General features: G+C 39.4%; 1 protein-coding gene across 2 annotated transcripts in view; it reads right to left on the bottom strand.

Moving 5' to 3' along the window:
- Nucleotides 1–146: 146 nt before the first annotated feature.
- The window catches only part of Prp16 (ATP-dependent RNA helicase l(1)G0007), a 134106-nt gene continuing 114728 nt past the window's right edge, over nucleotides 147–19524 (bottom strand). For both annotated transcript variants that reach the window (XM_074091529.1, XM_074091530.1), the window contains 9 exons: nucleotides 11414–11497; nucleotides 10497–10647; nucleotides 9436–9533; nucleotides 8681–8908; nucleotides 7019–7190; nucleotides 5813–5954; nucleotides 4644–4804; nucleotides 3467–3707; nucleotides 147–2513 (listed from right to left, as the gene is read on the bottom strand). In XM_074091529.1, coding sequence (XP_073947630.1) covers nucleotides 2327–2513; nucleotides 3467–3707; nucleotides 4644–4804; nucleotides 5813–5954; nucleotides 7019–7190; nucleotides 8681–8908; nucleotides 9436–9533; nucleotides 10497–10647; nucleotides 11414–11497 — 1464 coding nt within the window. In that variant the 3' untranslated portion in view covers nucleotides 147–2326. The remainder of the gene's footprint in view (nucleotides 2514–3466; nucleotides 3708–4643; nucleotides 4805–5812; nucleotides 5955–7018; nucleotides 7191–8680; nucleotides 8909–9435; nucleotides 9534–10496; nucleotides 10648–11413; nucleotides 11498–19524) is intronic.

A 19524-nucleotide genomic window follows, 5' to 3' on the forward strand; every position in this document is an offset into this window, starting at 1 on the left:
TATTATCGCTTCCCTAAAGATTTTTTTTTTACAGAAAAAAATTAGTCATAGAATTAACGTGCCTGTTATAAAGGTTTATAATTGATGGCAAGATATTATGAAGAGGCTTTAGAAAATAGCAAATATAAATTCTCAAGATACAATACAATACAAAGACTCTTTATTGTACACCAGAAATAGTAAGCGATACAGAAAACAGATAGACAGAGAAAAAAAATTACAAGGTAAGCAATAGGCGGCCTTATCGCGGGCTTATTTTTTATTTTTAAGATGTGAATGTTTTTACTTTAGTATTTTGAAACTGCCAACTAAACCAAATTAGATTTCTAAACGGAAAGACAACTCTGTCTTTTCAAGTTACATACATTTTTTAGCTGGTCTGTCGAACGATTGTGACATAAAAATAACCTGAAATTGCTGTGTAAGTTAAAAAATTGAGGTGCCAAATGTTTGGAACACAACTGAAATGCGTTTCTTCCAGTCTGACAATTTTGGCTGTTTAATATTAAAGAGCCAGTGGTCTCTTGATGATGTGTACCTATAAAAGTAACAGTTTCAGGAATGGCCTGTTTCTCCACTAATTGATAAATTTAAAGTGACAGATATCTGTGACGCTGTTTCTGTTAAGTTAGAATATACAGAGTCGGCGTCACATTCATCTGTCATATAAAATTCTCAATGAGTGGTAAAACAGGTACTTAATTTTTCAATTATCATAAGTAAGTCTCATGAATAGTTAGTTAATGATTTGTCGTTCAAAAGTACCTTTTATTATTGTTGATTCACAACTTTATCGTAGCATAAAAATTTAATTGAATTTCTATGTAGGATGTGCTTTTAACCAAGTTCTATTTTAGTTCTGAGTTTAGTGTAGCCATAATATTTCGCTGTTCAAGTTTGTATGATGAGGAAATAAAATAGTTTTGTGCTGAAAATCATGTTTTATTTTATGAATTTGCTTAAATTTATACATTATTGCTTAAACATAACATACAATAACGAAAAACCATTTAACCATGGCAACAATAAACGTTTTTGATAAACCATGATTGCATCGCATTTAAGCGGAACTACATACATGCATGTAGCGGAAATAACGTTCACAGTGTAAAAGAAAGTGTCACATTTTGACTCTTTTAATTATTTAGTAAATTTTTTAAGAGATAATTATCGGTAGGTTGGTACCGACAATTAGTAAGAAAAGCTAAATTTTTTAAGCAGATCTGGTTCTGCAGTCGGTACTTTCAAAATTATGACTGCTTTGTAACAGAGTTGTAGGCAGGGGTTGGACACTGCGCAGCTTAGGTACGGTCGACCGGCGCGCCTAATCATTAGGCGCACGGCAGTGGGTTGCCGCTCGGCTTACAGGCTGGACGCGTCGCACGTGATTTGTTTAGATGCCCACTTATTTTATTTTGCAACAATGACTTCGAAACGATATATCTCGTATAAGTTATATTGTTGTGTTTATTGTATAAATAAAAAGAAGATAAATGAATCGGAATTATAATTTTACAACATTCCGAAAGATATTGAATGGTCGTTCTCTTTACTTCTCTAATTTCCTAAGTCCCTGCCTAGTAGTAGTGCCTGGTACTAGTAGTTATCTATTGATAAAATTCTTTAATTGGTTGGTCAGAAATAATATTAAGACATGGTTTCGCCAATACGGTAATCTGTAGTAGGCAAAGGTACGAGTAGTAGGTAGACAAGTAGGTTATTATGATTGTCATGCTTTGTTGTCATTTATGTTAAAGTATATTTACTTATTTATCAAAGGTAGTTTATTGAATTTATATTAATACCCACTGTTATCTTTATTCATCGGCGAGTGGGAACCCTGTGCTCTTGGCGCCAAACCGGTTTCGAGTCAACGGTGCCCAACAGAATATGAACGCTTGTGTAACATGATAAGTTTCAATTTCGCGTGCAAGTCGTAAGAGTAGGTAACGATTTATACCTAAACTTGACTTTTGATCGAGAGAGTCCCTTCTGTACGGTAGTGCTATTAGTTATTCTGTGTTGTTCTGTGGGTAAGATCTCTTGTTCACGGCTTGTTCTGAAATTTTAAGTTGTTCTTTATGATACTCTTTGAAAAGTACTAATGAAAACACAATACCTATTTTTTGCATTCTCAGATTTTGGACCCACCTTTCGCACCCAACTTTGGTGAAATGTGGGAAGCAAAAGTCAAATTTATCAAGTACGAAATTAAAGCAATTAAAGGTTTTTCATATCGAGATCTTTTGTTACGATGCAAATAAAGTTACGTAATTTTCAAATTTTACATTTCGTCCATAATACAATCTCACTTTTAGGTATATATTTACAGCCCCAAGCGCGACGGTGTTCTTCTTGGAGTACCCAGCCCTGGTGTAGCCACTTCTTGCTTGATGGGTATATCCTGATCGCGTAATTTCTTGTCTTCCGCCATTTTGAGCTCGGCCTGCTTCATCTCCTCTTCCATGCGTTGGAGGTGCACTGCTGCTTCCTTGCGCTTATCTCGGTTTGATCTGAAAATGAGGAAACAAGTGAATAGATAAATCTTGACACTCTTGAAATACCATGGTAGCTTCTTGCTGTCGGGAGATAACAGGATCAGTACCGAAAGTGAAAACGTTCGAGTTGGTTGATACTCTGGGACCAATCGAAAACTGCAGGAATTGCAGGATATGCTATTAGGATTTTCTGTCAGATACGAAATATCGCTAAATGGCGCCATTGACGAGAATTGAAAACGCTTTGCTCCTAGCAGATAATGACATTAAAATTGAGAAATTATGCACAAATTAGATGTGGTTGTTGACCGCTACTCCGACCGCGTAGAATTTTTTTATCGCTATCCCGCGGGAACTATGCAATTTTCCGGGATAAAAACTATCCTTTGTCCCCGGGATTCAAACTATCTATGTACCGAGTTTCATCTAAATCGGTTCAGCGATTTAAACATGATAAGGTAACAAACAGACTTAGTTTTTTTTTTAATGGATGTAGACCGCTGATTATTAAGTGAGAACGAGTCCAATGTTCTTGAGAGTGCACGGAGTCGCAAGAATAATGATAAATAAACCGAGCACAGTCAACATTCCGTAACAAATATATACCGGGTGTGGCGTTGTAATATGAGGAAATAATTAAAACATAGATTATACTCCTCAAAATGAACAACATTAGTTCAGCGACTTTTAAAAATAACACTTTTAAGTTTATTCGAAGAAGCAATGTAAAGCAAATGCTTGATGTTTGTAGCGTGACAGGCGACGTCAGTTGGGTTCTTGGATTGATAGCAGTATTTAATTTGTATGAAAAGAGGACAATTCAAAGATTCCATTATTTCTAAAAGTCACTGAATTAATGTTGTTCAGTTTGACGAGGACGATCTATGTTTTATTTGATTTTTTGCTCGTATTACAGGCCTCACCCGGTATGTAGATGACTTGTTAACTAAAATCTACCGGATACTTACTTGCCAGTCTCCTTAACCGAGAAGAACATGGGTCCCAGCTCGGCGAGCCACCGTCCGTCGACCGCCGTCACGCAGTGCATGTACTCCTTAGTCGTCATCATCAGCTCGTGGTAGACCACATAGTCCGGCGAGTTGCCGAGCCCGAAGAGAGCGGACGTTGGATGGAGGTGGCACGGCATGCCTGTGCGGCTGTTTACGTATTCGCCTATGCCTTTCAGACGGGCTGCTTGTTGGAAGTATGCTGTGGATGAAGAAGAGTTAGTTAGATTTCGATAGACGATGATATTTAGCATCAACCAACTTACGTGAACATCCAAGACCCGAGCGAACATTCGTATTATTCATAGGTCAAAATTCGTTGCATGTTTTCTGACCACTCTGTCACGATATCATTTATGTCTTCTAAGAAATAAAAAAAAATGTGGAGCCAATGTTTGTTTTTGTCGGGTTAACTAATATTTTACTAGAGAAAATTAAAAATGCCACTAGGTTCCATAAAAAAAAAACTCCCGTGTTATTTTTTCGGGGACAAAAGCAAGACAATGAAAAGAATTTTGACCCAAAAACGGTATTGGCAGTAAGGTGTCAGCTATTATGATCGGATAACTAAGTTGTTAGTGAACCTGACTACAAATCTAGCGGTTGCGGGTTCAATCCCCGTGACGGGTAAATATTTGTATGATCAATATGAAAGTTTGTTCTCGGATCTTGGATGTTTAATATGTATTTATCTATAGAAGTATGTTTATCCCTTGCCTAGTACCCATAGTACAAGCCTTGCTTAGTTTGGAACTAGGTCAATTAGTGCAAGTTGTCCACAGATATTGACTACACTAGATTACGCAAATGCATCTACTTCGCGTGTCCGAACCCCGACCAAATGTCGGGGTTGGCCCCATACAAAGACTGACCGCTAACTGACTAATCATGACTGACTCGAGCCTCACGGCGCGGGCGGGCGGCGCATTTGAATCGATTTTGCGCGGACATCGGGGAATTCACATCGCTAATTCGCTGTTGAGACGTCACAGTAGATATAAAAAAGTTACACGGTTGGTTTTCATACAGATTGAGGTGTTTGCGTTATCTAGTGTATCTGTGAAGTTGTCCCTTTTTATACCCTCGAGGAGTATAACCCTCCTCCAGGCGTGAGATTAGTTACGAAAGGCGGGCGTACCGGAGCAGATGCACTTCCGCACGGTGTCCCAGTCAGTCCCGCAGGAGGCCAGCGGCAGCCGCTGCTGCTGCATGATGTCCTTGAGCTGTTGCCGCACCTCGCGCACCTTGCGCATCGCCTTGCCGTGCACGAAGTGCTCGGTGCACCACGAGCTCGAATAGCTAAGGATTTGAGTTCAAACATTGAATAAGGCATCTGTATACAGGGTGGCCCATTTATATCGGTCAGTATGGGAAAGTCTGAAACTATACGACATACGAAAATTTCTTCTTAGTAACCATGACATCGATTTTAATATCAAGAAAAACTGCATTAATGTATTTAAAAAAAACTGTACTCAGCTCGGGAATCGAACCCGGTTGTTTTGAAAAAAAAAAAAAACTTCGAACACCTACTAAAATAAATTAAAGTATGTGAAAACAATGCATTTTATTCATTAGACATAATGTTTCATGGACACATTTACTTCTTAAGACAAATCTAATAGAAATAGTGTAAGTTTTTTTTTTTTAAAACAACCGGGTTTGATTCCCGAGCTGAGTACAGGTTTTTTTTAAATGCATGAATGCAGTTTTTCTTGTTATTAAAATCGATGACATGGTTCCTAAGAAGAAATTTTCGTATGTCGTATAGTTTCACTTTCCCATACTGACCGATATAAATGGGCCACCCTGTATAGTGTACTCTATGAAAAACAAATTACCACAAAGAATAACGGCTGAATGTACTTGAATAAAGAATCGTACGATGGTTATAGTAGTATTAGGGGCTGTTCCACCATCCATTGATTAGTGTTAACTGGCGGTTAGGTGTGATGCCGTCTCTATTTGTTTTGTTCGAATAGACGGAGACGGCATCACATTTAACCGTCGGTTAACACAAATCAATGGATGGTGAAACGGCCCCTTAATATCCAAAATAACAAAGCTGGTGACCATCTAGATTCAAAACAAGTAATTTTGGATAGCGGAGTCGTTGAATGTTGTTGCTAAAAAATCAAGTCAAAGAACAGTAGATTTTAGCCAAAATTATTCGGAATGGCCCAGGTGCATATACTGCTTATTATTGAGAACTAAGTGCATGGTCGGGTCGCCTATAATCAAATTGACAATCCGTTTAAGTTCATAAAGTATACAGCCGATTATTACTTAGCCTCTTTAGTTGCTTACTTGTTGGCCTTCCACTGATTGTAGAGATGCAGCAGCGTGAGGTGATCGGATTCCGGCACTTGGAACTTCTCCTTGACGGAGTCAGCTTCCTCCTCTCTGCCCTGCGGCCGGTAGAACACAGAGGGCACCGACAGCATCGACACTAGAAAAGATAAAGAAATAATTGAGATAGGGACTTCTATCTAAATAAGAAAACAAGTAATTTTGGATAAAATCTCGCCGGTTGCGGGATTTGATAAGACTTTGTCGTTGCATGTTGTTGCTAAAAATTCAAGCCAAAGAACAGTATACCACAAAAACCAACTACCTAATGGCCACATTTTAGCCAAATTATTCGTTTTCTTATTTTCGGCCCAGGTGGCTGATCAAGAGATATCACTGCTTATTATGGCATGCTATTAGAAGAGAACTAAGTGCATGGTCGAGCGCCTCTAGCGGCGAATTCATTCGCGATAGCCCTCATTCTGACGATGTCGTCATTTCATCTAGTGGGAGGCCTGCCAACTTTATCTTCCGGTTCGTGATTTTTTGATTTTAAATTCTGGTTTTGTTCCGCGTACCTTGATTTTAGAGAAGCTCGATATTTCGGCACAGTTGCATGCGCCATGATCACGAGACGACTCGAGAATTGCGGGTATGCAGGTATAACTGTCAGTCAGAAAAATAAATCGGACGTAACCGATCTACCCTCTTCCTAACAAGATGCCCACTACTACTGGAACTCGAACTCGCTTTAAAGTCACGGCAAAATACACTCACAGTATCACTCACTTTTTTTGTATTATCACGAACACGATCAGGTTTAACTATATTAGCAGTGGTAACCACGTACTTGACAACTTAAAATCATCTTCTTAAAATTTGGGTCGTAATTTCGTTAGCTTCCCTAAGTAATCGTGGTGTGTAATGGCGTTCAAATTACGAAATATTCAAATTTTAATCAAGAAGGTTTTAAGTTGTCAAGTACATTGTCCACCAGTGTAAATTAGTCTAGTTTGTATTACAATTATAGACAAGTAAAATGTTTAAAATCCTTGAATGTGCCAAATCTGGCAGCTGTAGCTTGTTTACATTTAGTTACCTATTATACCTTTTAAGTATAGATGAGGAGAAATCACGAAGTTTCCCGAACTGCTACTTCAACTTGCACTTCTTCGAGCTTTGACGACTTCCGGATGGTATCCTGGAAAGGTTGGTTGAACTGACCTATGATGAGCACCTCGCAGCTGCATCCCATCTCCGCGGATACAATCAGCATGTGGCACTGGGGCGGGTCCAGCGGGAACTCGGCCATCTGGCGGCCCAGCGCCGTCAGCGCGCCCGTGCCGTCCAGCGCGCCCAGGATCCACAGCTGGTACATCGAGTTCAGGATCGTGTCCTACAACCAAGGGATACCATTGTGGTAAAACCGGCCGAGAGCGTATCGGGTTCAGTAGACGTTACGAAAAAATCGAGTACCTAATATTTTTCTAAGGATTTTGTATTATGTACGGCTATTTACTTTAAACTATAGATTGATTCACAAGACCTGACACGAATGGATTGAACGAAAGTAGTGGCACATAGACATTTTTGTAGGAAAATGCCATACATGAGATTTTCACATTTGTATGAAGTGTATTAAAATAAGTAAGCCGGTGAAATTACTGGCACTTGAGGTATTCCATCTTAGGCCTCTAGGTTGGCAACGCATCTGCAATACCCCTGGTGTTGCAGATGTTTATGGGCGGTGGTGATCTCTTAGCATCAGGAGACCCACTTGCTCGTTTGCCATCCAGTCGAATAAAAAAAAACACACAGATACCTTCATTACGATACTTTCATTCAGTCATTCAATCCATTCGTGCCAGCTCTTGTGAATCGACCAGTACTGCATGCATGTTCCTCTCCCGGCTTTCCAGCAAATGGCTGAAGCAAGACTCTGTGGGTAGGTAAGGAACCTCTCCAACCCTCTCCTCCCCGTAATAAGCTCTAGGGAGTTGCAGACGTGCAGCCGGGTTTTGGAGCCGGTGAGAGTCCGGCACTATCTGGGCCGTTCTCGTCAGCTTTTATCATCTCGGTGTTAAAATGCTCAGGGAGTTGCAGACGTGCAGAGGAACCGGTGGCGGGCCGGTCATCTTTTATGGTGTTAATTTGGAATCATGACAGAGAAAAGTAGTGTTGGCAGTTACTGTAAGACAGAATGAGACAGCACTACTATCTCAGTACCGCGCCGTAGCGTCTGTTAATACACTTTTTCGCTGCGAAGGCATATCTAACCCTAGCTCCACACTGCTCACGAAATGTAGGCACTTGTCCCACCGCCGACGATGAGCGAGAAGCGAGTTGAGAGAGTAACTAGAAACGAGTGGGTGAGCAGCGAGAAGCGAGTGTAGTTTTGTCGCTGGCTGTAAGCGAGTGTTCGAGTGCGACGGGCGATTGCTCGCTCCAGTCGACTCGCTCGTGCGGGGCGGCCGCCAAGCTGACATCGCTGAGCGAGTATCTATAGCTCAGCGAGTTTTATAGCTCTTGTCGCTGCGACAAAAGATGTAAGAGCGAGTTCTTGCCGACAGTGTGAACAGCCAGCGATCAACTATTAATATATGTGTCTCTTTTACTCACACAGGATCTTATATCTTTTGTTCGTTTCTTGAGCGAGAAAATAGTTGATAGCCAATCGTTTCCTCGCTGGCGGTGAGACATCTGCCTTAACGAGGTTAGGCGAGTACGCTAGTGTCCCCACACTTCGTCTTACTTCGTCCAACTTGGTCGATACTTCGGTCAACTTTCCCGAGTACTTAGTCGAGAACTTCGCGAATAGTCTGGAGCTAGGGTAAAGTTTTAAATCTTTGCCAAACGTGTGACAGTTTGCTGAAGAAAGCACCATACCTGTGGCGGCGGATCCATGAAATGGAAGGCCAGCAGGTCTTCGACCCCTAAAGACTTCAGCAGCAGCACAGTATTGGCCAAGTTGGTCCGTTGTATCTCAGGCACAGTGGAGGCTAATAGTTCGTGCGTGTATTGACGCTGGGTGTATAGACAGAAGGCTTTGCCCGGCCCGGTGCGGCCGGCGCGGCCCGCCCTCTGGCGCGCGTTGGCTTGGCTTACTGGGTAGATCTAGAATAAATTTTCAATGAAATAAAACCGGATAACTCACGTCTTAAATAGCTCGACATGTTTCGGGCTAATTCGTGCAGTGCGCGTGTTGCAGCAGCCGCCGAGTCGCGTTGCTTCGGGAAGAAGGGTTACGAATTTGCCAGAAATATGTCGAGCTAAACTCGATTTAAGACGTGAGTTATCTGATTTTATTCGATTTGAGTGAGTCTCACGGTAGTTTCATATTCAAAATACAATTTTCATTAAAATAGTTATAGGTAGTTAAAAAAACTAAAAAAACACTGTTATGTTGTCTTTGGTACATATGTTGTTGTGGTGTTAATAATAATATATCATTTGAATGAGATAGACACAGAAAAGCATATCGTAGGTTGCGCGGTCTAACCCGATAAGTCAAAATTTAGATAGAGTTGTTGGGTTTGACCACGCAACCCTCGTTATACTATACATATTGTATACAATTATATATTTTATACTCTTTTATATTTATAGAGGTTTATAGTTTAGCTTTTTTTTAGTGAGCTTACCGAAAGTGCGTCCATACCGATCCTTGGATTGTATACTTTGAGCTTGCAGTATCCACAATCAATAACGTACATAATTCCGTCCACCGTCAATGATGTCTCTGCAATAATATTATTAACATTAAAAATAATCATTTTTAAACCAATATATTTTTTAACCCCCGACTCAAAAAGAGGGGTGTTATAAGTGACGTCAATGTCAGCCTATCTGCCAGTCTGTCTGTAGCATCCTAGCTCTCTTAGGATGTACCGATTTAGGTGCGGTTTTTTTACGTGAAAGCGAGTTTCCATGCGATGGTTTTAGCTATGTTTCATAAAATTGGTTCAGAGATACTGAACTTTGAAATAATAATGTCAGGGATATTTCAACTTTTCCTAGTTCTTCATTTTAGGTTAGCAGACTGTACTTTTTGTTGCCTGTAGGTAAATATACATGCATTTCTATTCGACGACTATGGAAGTGGAGTTGCAAGAAAGATTTGACCTGAACAAACTAAAAACAACAAAAGAAAACAAATATTGCAAGTAAAATGCTTGCTTAAAATGTATTCCTCATGCATATAAACCCATAGTTAAGGAGTACCAGGGTTGCTTTTAGTTCATTCGATCAGCTTCAGTTTTAACATATATCAGTCGTCATAGTACAAGCACTAATTCACAGATGGCGCTATAATAAGTACCAGCAACGTTTCATTTTGTTTCTCACACAAAAAACTCATAGTAACCATAGGCGTGATCAATTCCAGAGTCGGCAGCGCCTCGAGCTGCTTACCGTACGAGGGGAGCTGGCAGCGCGCAGCTGCGGCGCAAACCAGCGCTGCCTACCCAGGAATTGACCCAATGCTCGACACTGAGTAACGGAGCAGCAGGGTTGCTTTGCTTAGACGTACAGATCTACTGAATAACCTTTTTCGATCGTATTTGGTCGGATAAGTTCATATTTATCTTGCTTTCTCAACTAGCTTACTGAAGTCAAAATACGATGGCAAAACATTATTCACAACATCTGTAAATAAGTCGTAATAGTACAAGCACAAATCAACAGATGGCGCTATAATAAGTACCGGCAATGTTTGTGGCGACGATGCATTTCCTCTGGCCGGGGGGCGCGCGCTGGAAAATCTTCGCTTGCAGATCGGCCGGCAGTTGTGAGTAGATGGGAAGCACGGTTAGGGGCGGAGCGCTGTCCAGGTCGGCTAGTCTTTCCGTTAAAACCTAGATGGCGGTAGGGAGACGATATTAGAGCTATTAATTACTTGTTCAGCAGAAAAAATATTTGGAACGCAAAAAAGACTAAAAGAAAGAAGAAGAAGGGTTTACGGATTAGCCGGAAACATGTCGAGCTAAACTTGATTTCAGACGTGAGTTATCCGTTTCCTGGTAGTTTCATGTTCAGAATAAGATTAAAAGTAAGGGGCTGTTTCACCACTTTTTTTTAAATTCGGATTAGCTTCATCATAATCTTATTCTTATTTGACAGATGGGAGTTAAACTTTCTGTTTCACAAGTCTTGATTAGCGTTTAAGTGACGGAAGTAAAAAATTACAGCTGGGATGTTCGAGGTTTGCAGTTATTTAATAGGTATCTACAGTCAAGTGCAAAAATAAGTATCTATTCGGACCACTCAAAAATATGTTACTAGGACCTTATTGCGTCGGAATAAAGAGTCTGTGGTGCTTATTTTTGAAACTTTGAATAAGTTCATATTTTTACACTTGACTGTACGTGCTCTGGTGAGGGTTAATTTTACTAGATTATTTTTGTCGACTGTACTTTTTCTTAGCTTTACTAGCGTCGTCGCCGAATTTACATGTGTGTAGTAAGTGTCAGTCGATACAAACAATGGAAACAAAACAAGTTGAATGCACTACGGACGTCTAGTCTGTGACATTTTATTTCTCAGGCTGTTTTTTGTCGGGGACACGCTTTGTTCCCTTCTAACCGAAAATGTTAAGTTTCGTAAATTGACAAAAACTCTTACCTCGCAAGTAACTTCAATGTCCTCTTGCCCAGGCATGAAAATGAGTATGTCACCCTCATCCGGCTGAAGATGGATTTGCAGAGCCTGAAACAGGTGGAGTCAGTATTTTAGTCACAATCGCAAAAGGAAGCCGTCAAACCCAAAATAAAACGTCTATTCTGCCTTTTCCTATTCTAAAGGTTGCCTGAAAACCATAAGGCTGCCTATGCTTCCTTACGAGGGGGAACCTTTGGGCTATTAATGGTATGTTGACATCTCATATACACTGCCAAAGTAATCATAGCGAAATTAATTATGACAAGGTTACACCCTAGTACGTGATTCAGTTTGTTCCACTATATCTCTACTTATTTACTGTAGGTACTGCTTGCTATATTAAGGTGTTCAATAAAGAGGCATTGTATTATAGTACACTCAGTGCTTTCGGAACTACCATAATTAACAAGAATGTATTCTGTTTTGCCGAAAGCATAAATCGAAGTTGACTTCAAAAAACGACGCATTTCTGGAGGCCAATGTTATGTTGCACGAGCGCAAAATCTAGTTAAACATAATCTAATAACTGTTCCCTTGATCTAGCTTAAAATGTAATCCACGGTTTAACACCAGTTTAAGTGGATTATGTCTTTGGGCTGTAAATACAACCGTGCAGCTCCTGCGTATATCTTGACGTCAATTTAAACAAATACGAGACGATTAGAAAAACCAATAGACCAATAGGGCATCAGGCATACTCATGGGCGAATGAACCACAATGTTTTCACTCCCTTACTTGGTTTGACCTAGGTATAAGAAAATAATACGGCCCTACTTTACAGATAAAACTTTTCTGAGAAAAGACCGTGAAGGTAGTAGCCCTAATTGCGATCTTTCCTAAATGGCATTAGTAGTCTTCGGCACTTTGGTCAGTTTATGTTTCGTGCCACGAGCCTGCCAATCAAGTATATTTACGCCCATTAGTAGATCAATTTCCTATTAAAGCGATTGCCAATCCACTTTAAACGAATAACAATATTTAGTTTTAAAAATAGTCAATCAATTAATGTAGGAGACTCAGGTGACCCATGATGCGACCTTGCGGTAACCCTGACCTTCACACTAGTGTTTGAACGTTTTATAGCCTACGTCAGGTAGGTAATGGAGGGGGTGTCTGGTAAAAGGGGAGAATAATGGGTTTTATAGTGCAATTAAAGCGATGTTAAGTAAAAATAGCTTTAAGCTAATTTAGTTTTGCGTCATTGGCCGATAAACCTATACTGTCGTAAAAGAGTTATGGGGATCCTAACTATAAGGCTTTCATATAAAATTTATAGGTTGATTTTTGTTTTATGGTTCATCTTGGAATGAGAAACAGTAACATAATAAGTACGTATTCTATTTAAGTCACGTTATTTGCAAAGAGTAGTAAGGGTAGTGCATGAGTGGATAGTTCAGAAAAATCAAAATGTAGGTAGGTATACTGGGCGATTCGCAGTCAACATAATTCAACATAATATTTTAAAAACAATCTTTTACATTCATCCCACATTCATCCTTAGGATTTATCCCGATTATCGAATCTCATAGCAGTCAATTTTCTCAATCACTTAAAAGTTTCAAAGTTGAATTCAAGGACACATTAAATGTCAATTTTCTCTTAGCATCTTGTCGCGAAGTTTCCACAAATCGTGCTCTTAATTGATCTGTGATCTTATATCTAGTGTCCGATCAAATGTTCATTTTCGGTTTCGGCTTGTTTCAGCATTTGGCAGAAAATCTGCCGAAACTAGGAACTCTGTGAACTAACGTTCGTGGAATAGTGTATCACCATCGTCATCTTCTCGACGGTTATCTATTGTTTGCTCGAAAGTTATATGCCATAATTTCATTATCCCGAACTTCACATGCCCGAAACTTCATTTGCCCGAATGTTTTGTTTACTAGAAAATTTATTTGATATATTCTTATTTTCCCGAAAATTAGATGCGATAATGATACGAATGCAATACGTATTGTTTTCCATATTATTAAGTGCAATAATATTATTTAATAGAATATTCAAACGCCATACTACATAGTGTTTATTTTGATTATGATTGATTAAAATTGCTTTTTTCTATTACTAATCAATCTATTATCTTTATTATTCGGGCTACTATAAAAAAATACCTAACATCGAAGGCTAAGGCCTTAGCCTTCGGAACCTAACCTATCCGAGTCGCTTCTGCTCCGAACCGTCTTGCTCGCTCGCTTCGCTTACTCGCAACAATCAAACGTCGCACGCAATTCCTACCAAACGTTAATCTTTGTGATTAAAATTTACCTAATTCAAAGGCTTGTTTGACGTTTGGGATTTATTAGTATATAGTGTCGATACTCACCAATTATATGGATGGCAAATGATATTATGGCATGTGATACTTATGGCTTACAATGATTATGAAAAATGAAATTATTGAAATTAATATTATGGGAAACAAAGATTGTGTCATTTGATTAATATGGTAAACAATGAGTAGTGAAAATGAATTTATAAGAAACAATATGACGGTTGAATATTATAGCACATGAAATTCGGGCAAATGAAATTCGGCCAAGTAAAGGTATACCCTTCTCGACCCATTGCGTCGCACTGCAGCCACCTCTCAGAATGCTTAGCTGTAGTTACCACGTGGGCTAAGGATTAGACACTACAAATGTTCGCACGCACATTATCGAAAAATTTGAAATGCGAGAATATTATAGGTACACTGGAATAGACGTGGAATAAATTTTCGGTTTCGGTGGTTTCGGTTGCAAATCCTAACTTCGGTTGGATACTACTAAACTAATATCATTCGTGCTCTGGGGGTGCGGTGCTCTACAGCCGCTATAATTACGGTGGAGGCCTTCCACAGTAACAATCCATTAACTAATTAACCTGAACAGTTTTATTAGGATAGGATGGCACTGAAACGGATCGTTTTACTACTTTAATTAGGTTTTTAAAATTACATGAGTCTAATAAATTACTTATTTTAAATAAATTCAGTTATTTTCAGACAATTTAAAAAAAAACCCTTTACTGAGCGGCCCGTCTAGCACTGCGTTTTGCACTCCGGTAAGCTGTAATGTAAAAGCTAAGACGCTAACAAAAACAGTCCATTAAAAAAATACTTTGTCGATACCACATGCGTCAGGCGGTATTAAACGTGTAAGATAGCAGTGTCTGTTCAGTACATTAATCAATTAATTAAATAAATAAATGATTAATTGATATATTAATTAGTTTTGGAGTTATGTCCTCCATATTATTGCGAAAAATGACGCTAATGTGGTAGGACCTTGTGCAAGGTCCGCCCGGATTGCTACCACCATCTTGCTCGCTAATCCTGCCGTGTTTGCACTGTTGCGTTTCGGCGTGGAGAGTAAGACAGCCGGTGAAATTACTGGCACTTGAGGTATCCCATCTTAGGCCTCTAGGTTGGCAACGCATCTGCAATCCCCCTGGTGTTGCAGGTGTCTATTACCATCAGGAGACCCACTTGCTCGTTTGCCATCCAGTCGAATAAAAAAAAAACCTTCCGATCCCCACTTATAACATCAACTTCACTCTCAAGTAAGGTTAACTCTTAGGTACTTACCGCTTCTTTATACATACCGTTTTCCTAATTTTAAGAAATCAAATTTGACTACCCATTTTTCATTACATAGGTACGTTTTTAGGGTGTCCTTACCCCCAATATTATGGTTTAAACAGAGGTGTGCCCGGCAGACAGACGTGCCCACTTATCGATTCATATGCGTAGTGTAGTGTAATTAGGTAGGTACCTATTGAGTTTCGGGCGAACGATGACCTAAGTTTGATGCTCAGTCCACTTAGATACTTGTACATATGTAGGAGTGTTGCTAGATGTAGATGATTTTTTTTGCCATACACTCAAAAAATCACACGTATCACATCCAGGCCTAAGTGCTAATATAGTATAGAAACAATCAACGTAGGTATCAATTTAATCATAATAAATTTAAAACACATATTCAAATTTTCCTTTTTGAGCTAAGCGTTAGTCACACTTAATTTATGTTGTGCCTGCCTAAGTGCTAATATAGTATGCTAATATAATACAGTAACGATCAACGTAGGTATTTATTTAATAATAATAAATTAAAAACGCATATTCAAATTTTCCTTTTTGAGGTTAACATTAGTCACATTTAATTTATGATAGGGGAATTTTATTTCGGGAGTTATTTTCAAGTAGGCATTAGTCTGAGATCCCGCCGTAAAATTCTGCACATATCTTTTTTCGATTAAAATAAGACCCAATAAAAGGTTACAATTAGAATCAAACAACGCCAAAGGCTGCTTCTTTGATCTCAGCACCTGGAAAACAAAAGGCAGTGGCTGACTAAGAATTGATGAACTGGACGCTGTTTTGCAATACTGAGTCAACCCACTGTCATTTTGCAATACAATGTCAACTGTTAAAAAGCATTTTTGAAAGGTTTCTAGGGTTGAAATTGTATTGCAGAATTGCATAACAGCGTCCTCTATTTCTTCAGTTATTTTAATTCGTCTTTCTTCTATTATAGCACTACATTTACAACCCAAACAAATTATTGTAATTTCTACAGAGGATCAAAAGTACCTAATCATTCCGTGAAAAAAAAAGTAGTTAGGTACTACTTGCGGTAATATTTTGCTGGGCAACTATGTAGTGTGGCGTTTTATGACCCCATAAGCCTGTTTTTTTTTCGGGTTGAGTCGGCCAAAGTCTTTGCTTTTGTTTAATCATTTTTAAATTTAATATGAGATGGAGGCATGCAGTCGGGAAAAATCATTAGGAACGACTGGGAAGCGAGGACCCAGACAGTGCCGGACTCTTACCGGCATCGGCACGTCCCAAATTCCCTAGAACTAACCCATATAAACCTATTATTCAAAGAACACTTGGCGTAGGATTTAACGGTGGGATCTCACTCTATATTTACGAGTACCTCAACGAATGGCATTAGTGGCAAATGGCGTGACAGTTAAAAGTAACATGCGATCATAAAATGTATGCTTGGAAATTTTGACACAAATAAAAAGTATAACACAGAAGACATAAACGCCGAGTTTAACTATTTTTTAGGGTTCCGGAGCCAAAATGGCAAGAACGGAACCCTTATAGTTTCACTTTGTCTGTCTGTCCGTCCGCGGCTTTGCTCAGGGACTATCAATGCTAGAAAGCTGTAATTTTGCACGAATATATATGTAAACTATGCCGACAAAATGGTACAATAAAAATTTCAAAAACAAATTTTTTTAGAGTACCTCCCATAGACGTAAAGTGGGGGTGATTTTTTTTCTCATCCAATCTTGTAGTGTGGGGTATCGTGGGATAGGTCTTTTAAAATCATTCGCGTCGCGTCCCCCCCCCCTCCTCTAAAATCTAAACCGGTGGGTGGAACAATTTAAAAAAATTCAGGATGATAGTAAGTACTTATATCAAACTTTCAAGGAAAACTATAACGGCTAAGTTTTCTTGAGAATTATTAGTAGTTTTACTCTTTAATAGCAGCCTAAGGTATAAAATATACCTAAACTTGGAAGATTCCGTATAAAATACGAAATCATTAGAAAAATATTTTTTTTTCGTAATGGCTACGGACCCCTATTTTGGGCGTGTCCAACACGCTCTTGGCCGGTTTTTTAAATATAAAAGAGCCTTCGCCAATGAGAGATACGTAGACGAACGTCACCGACACAGCCAAGCGAATTAGCTCGTTAAAGTGGCAATCGGCAGGCTCTATAGCATGGAGAATAGATGGCCGTTGGGGCCGAAAAGTTCTCGAAGACCGCGGATCGGCAAGCGCAGCGTTGGACGCCCACCAACGAGATGGACGGACGTCCTGATCAAAGCCGCGGGTCCACGGTAGATGCAGGCCGCTTTTAATCGAAGCAACTGGAAGTACATGGGGGAGGCATATGTCCAACAGTGGAGTCTCACAGCACAACAATCCTCTAAAGCGGATACCAATAATTTGGAGCCATTTTGAAAAGAGAAATGAATGCTTTCTGTTTTAGTATAAAGCAAAGGCAAGGAGACGAGATAAATTATGATATGAGGCAGAAAGGGAGCGAAATAGTAATAATGACGTATCAGATAAAGATGAAGTATATCTCGGCTCGTTGGCTTTGCTTTAGTTCCTTACAAAAATGTAATTGTATTGTCTGCTGCGATCAAAGTGAGACAGAGGCAGGGAGGCCTTGCGGTTCGTTGACACCGAACCGTTGCATTGAGTGTCTGGTCTGGGCCGTAGCGCTAAACAGCTAGTGCACTTCGCTAGACGCTGTCTGGGAAGATTTGATTTATAAGAGGGGTCTATTTCGGGCAGTCGTCAAGGCGTTTTTTTCGAAACATATTTTTTGTATACAAACGTTCCGCCTACCCATGTATGAAACATTCAATCATCTATCTATCTTCAGGACTTCTTTTAGGATGTGGCGACACCCCTGCCACATATTGTGTGATCAGCATTTTAGCTAACCACGCGGGGCCCGCGGTCAACGGACTGGCGAGTCGGTACACAACCACCTTACTTGCCACGCGCCTACCAACGCGCCCCGACTCCCGCCTGGTTAGCCCGCCTTCTGAACTTTTCTATAACATACATGTGTGATATTAAAGAATATTAACTACTTACCTACTTTGTTCATCTCTTCCATCCCAGTACGCAACCCGAACTATAGACATTGTCAGTAAAAGGTAGTTAAAAGGACATTGTATGTTATGGTAAATATCAATTAGACCTAACAATATTATGTATGCATTTAGACTTTTAGTAATAAAAAATTTAGTTAATACTTATCTCGTATAAAAAATTATAGTAACACTGACCTGACAGTAATAAATAATAAAACAAAACAAAAAAAAACCAGCTTGATGGCAACTAATTATGTATGCTTAAGTGACCCAAGCCCGTGCAATTCAAAGAGAGATAAAAGCAACCGCATCGCTCAGGAACCAGCAAAGCGTTTGTAACAAGAGCCTTCGCTGCTATACTCGTATTTATAATCTGTGATAAGTCAAGGAATGCAATCAGTACATAATGCGATAATACCATTTGCAATTTCACAACTCGGGTACGGAATGCGAGCCAGACAGCGGGGAAAGGATGGCACGGTGACATCGTACGAACAATGCGGTCTGATCTTTACAGCCTATTTACTAGCGCCGCCGTAGCAACTCGATCCACACCGGGTTAAGTACCTAAACTTTTTACTTGACGTCAGTGATGACAAGTATGGTCGTTTGTGTACACAAGCTGCAAAGAGTTGCTTCCTCCAAGGAGTACCATTCTCCAGGTAGCCTAATAAAAAAGTTCACTCCACAAAGCTGCTCCATCAAACTCATTATACAAGGTGTTTTAATTTGTTTGAACACCAATGTAAAGCTAGTTTTTGATTCATGAAGTACCTAGTCACTTCTTTGAAAACATATTGATAACTACAATAAAATACTTCGAAGTTTCTTCTTATTTTATCTACGATAGATATGAAATTTGTACAATACAACACAATACAAATATTCTTTATTGCACACCACAAATCAGTACAAAAATCTATATATTACACATACATTGTATTTGTTTGATCGGTAGTATTTTTTGGAATTTTGCCTCAATTAAATGAATTCTTATATTACTAGCTGTTACCACTATCCCGCCGGAACTATGCAATTGTCCGGGATAAAAACTATCCTATGTCCTATCCCAGGACATGAACTATCTGTATACCAAATTTCATCTCAACCGGTTTAGCGGTTTAGACGTGGTGAAGTAACAAACAAATAAACAAACAGACTTACAAACTTTCGCATTTATAATATTAGTGGGAATTATATTCATAGCAATATTTTTTTCCACGTTTCCAACTTCTCTTTGCTTTTTGTGTAGAGTCCGACACGAGTATGAGAGACCTGATCACACAGTGTACACGAGATGAGCTAATAAAGACATTTCGCAATCATTATATCACTACACTGCAGCCGTTTCATACGTGAACGGTGCAATTAACCTGCGATTAAAGTCTTTAGCCTTTCAAGATAAATGTACTATTTAATGCGATAATGGGGGCAATGTTCTATTACAACGCGCTTGCTACA

The sequence above is a fragment of the Choristoneura fumiferana genome, chromosome 8, assembly GCF_025370935.1.
Source record: "Choristoneura fumiferana chromosome 8, NRCan_CFum_1, whole genome shotgun sequence".
Classification (NCBI taxonomy): domain Eukaryota; kingdom Metazoa; phylum Arthropoda; class Insecta; order Lepidoptera; family Tortricidae; genus Choristoneura; species Choristoneura fumiferana.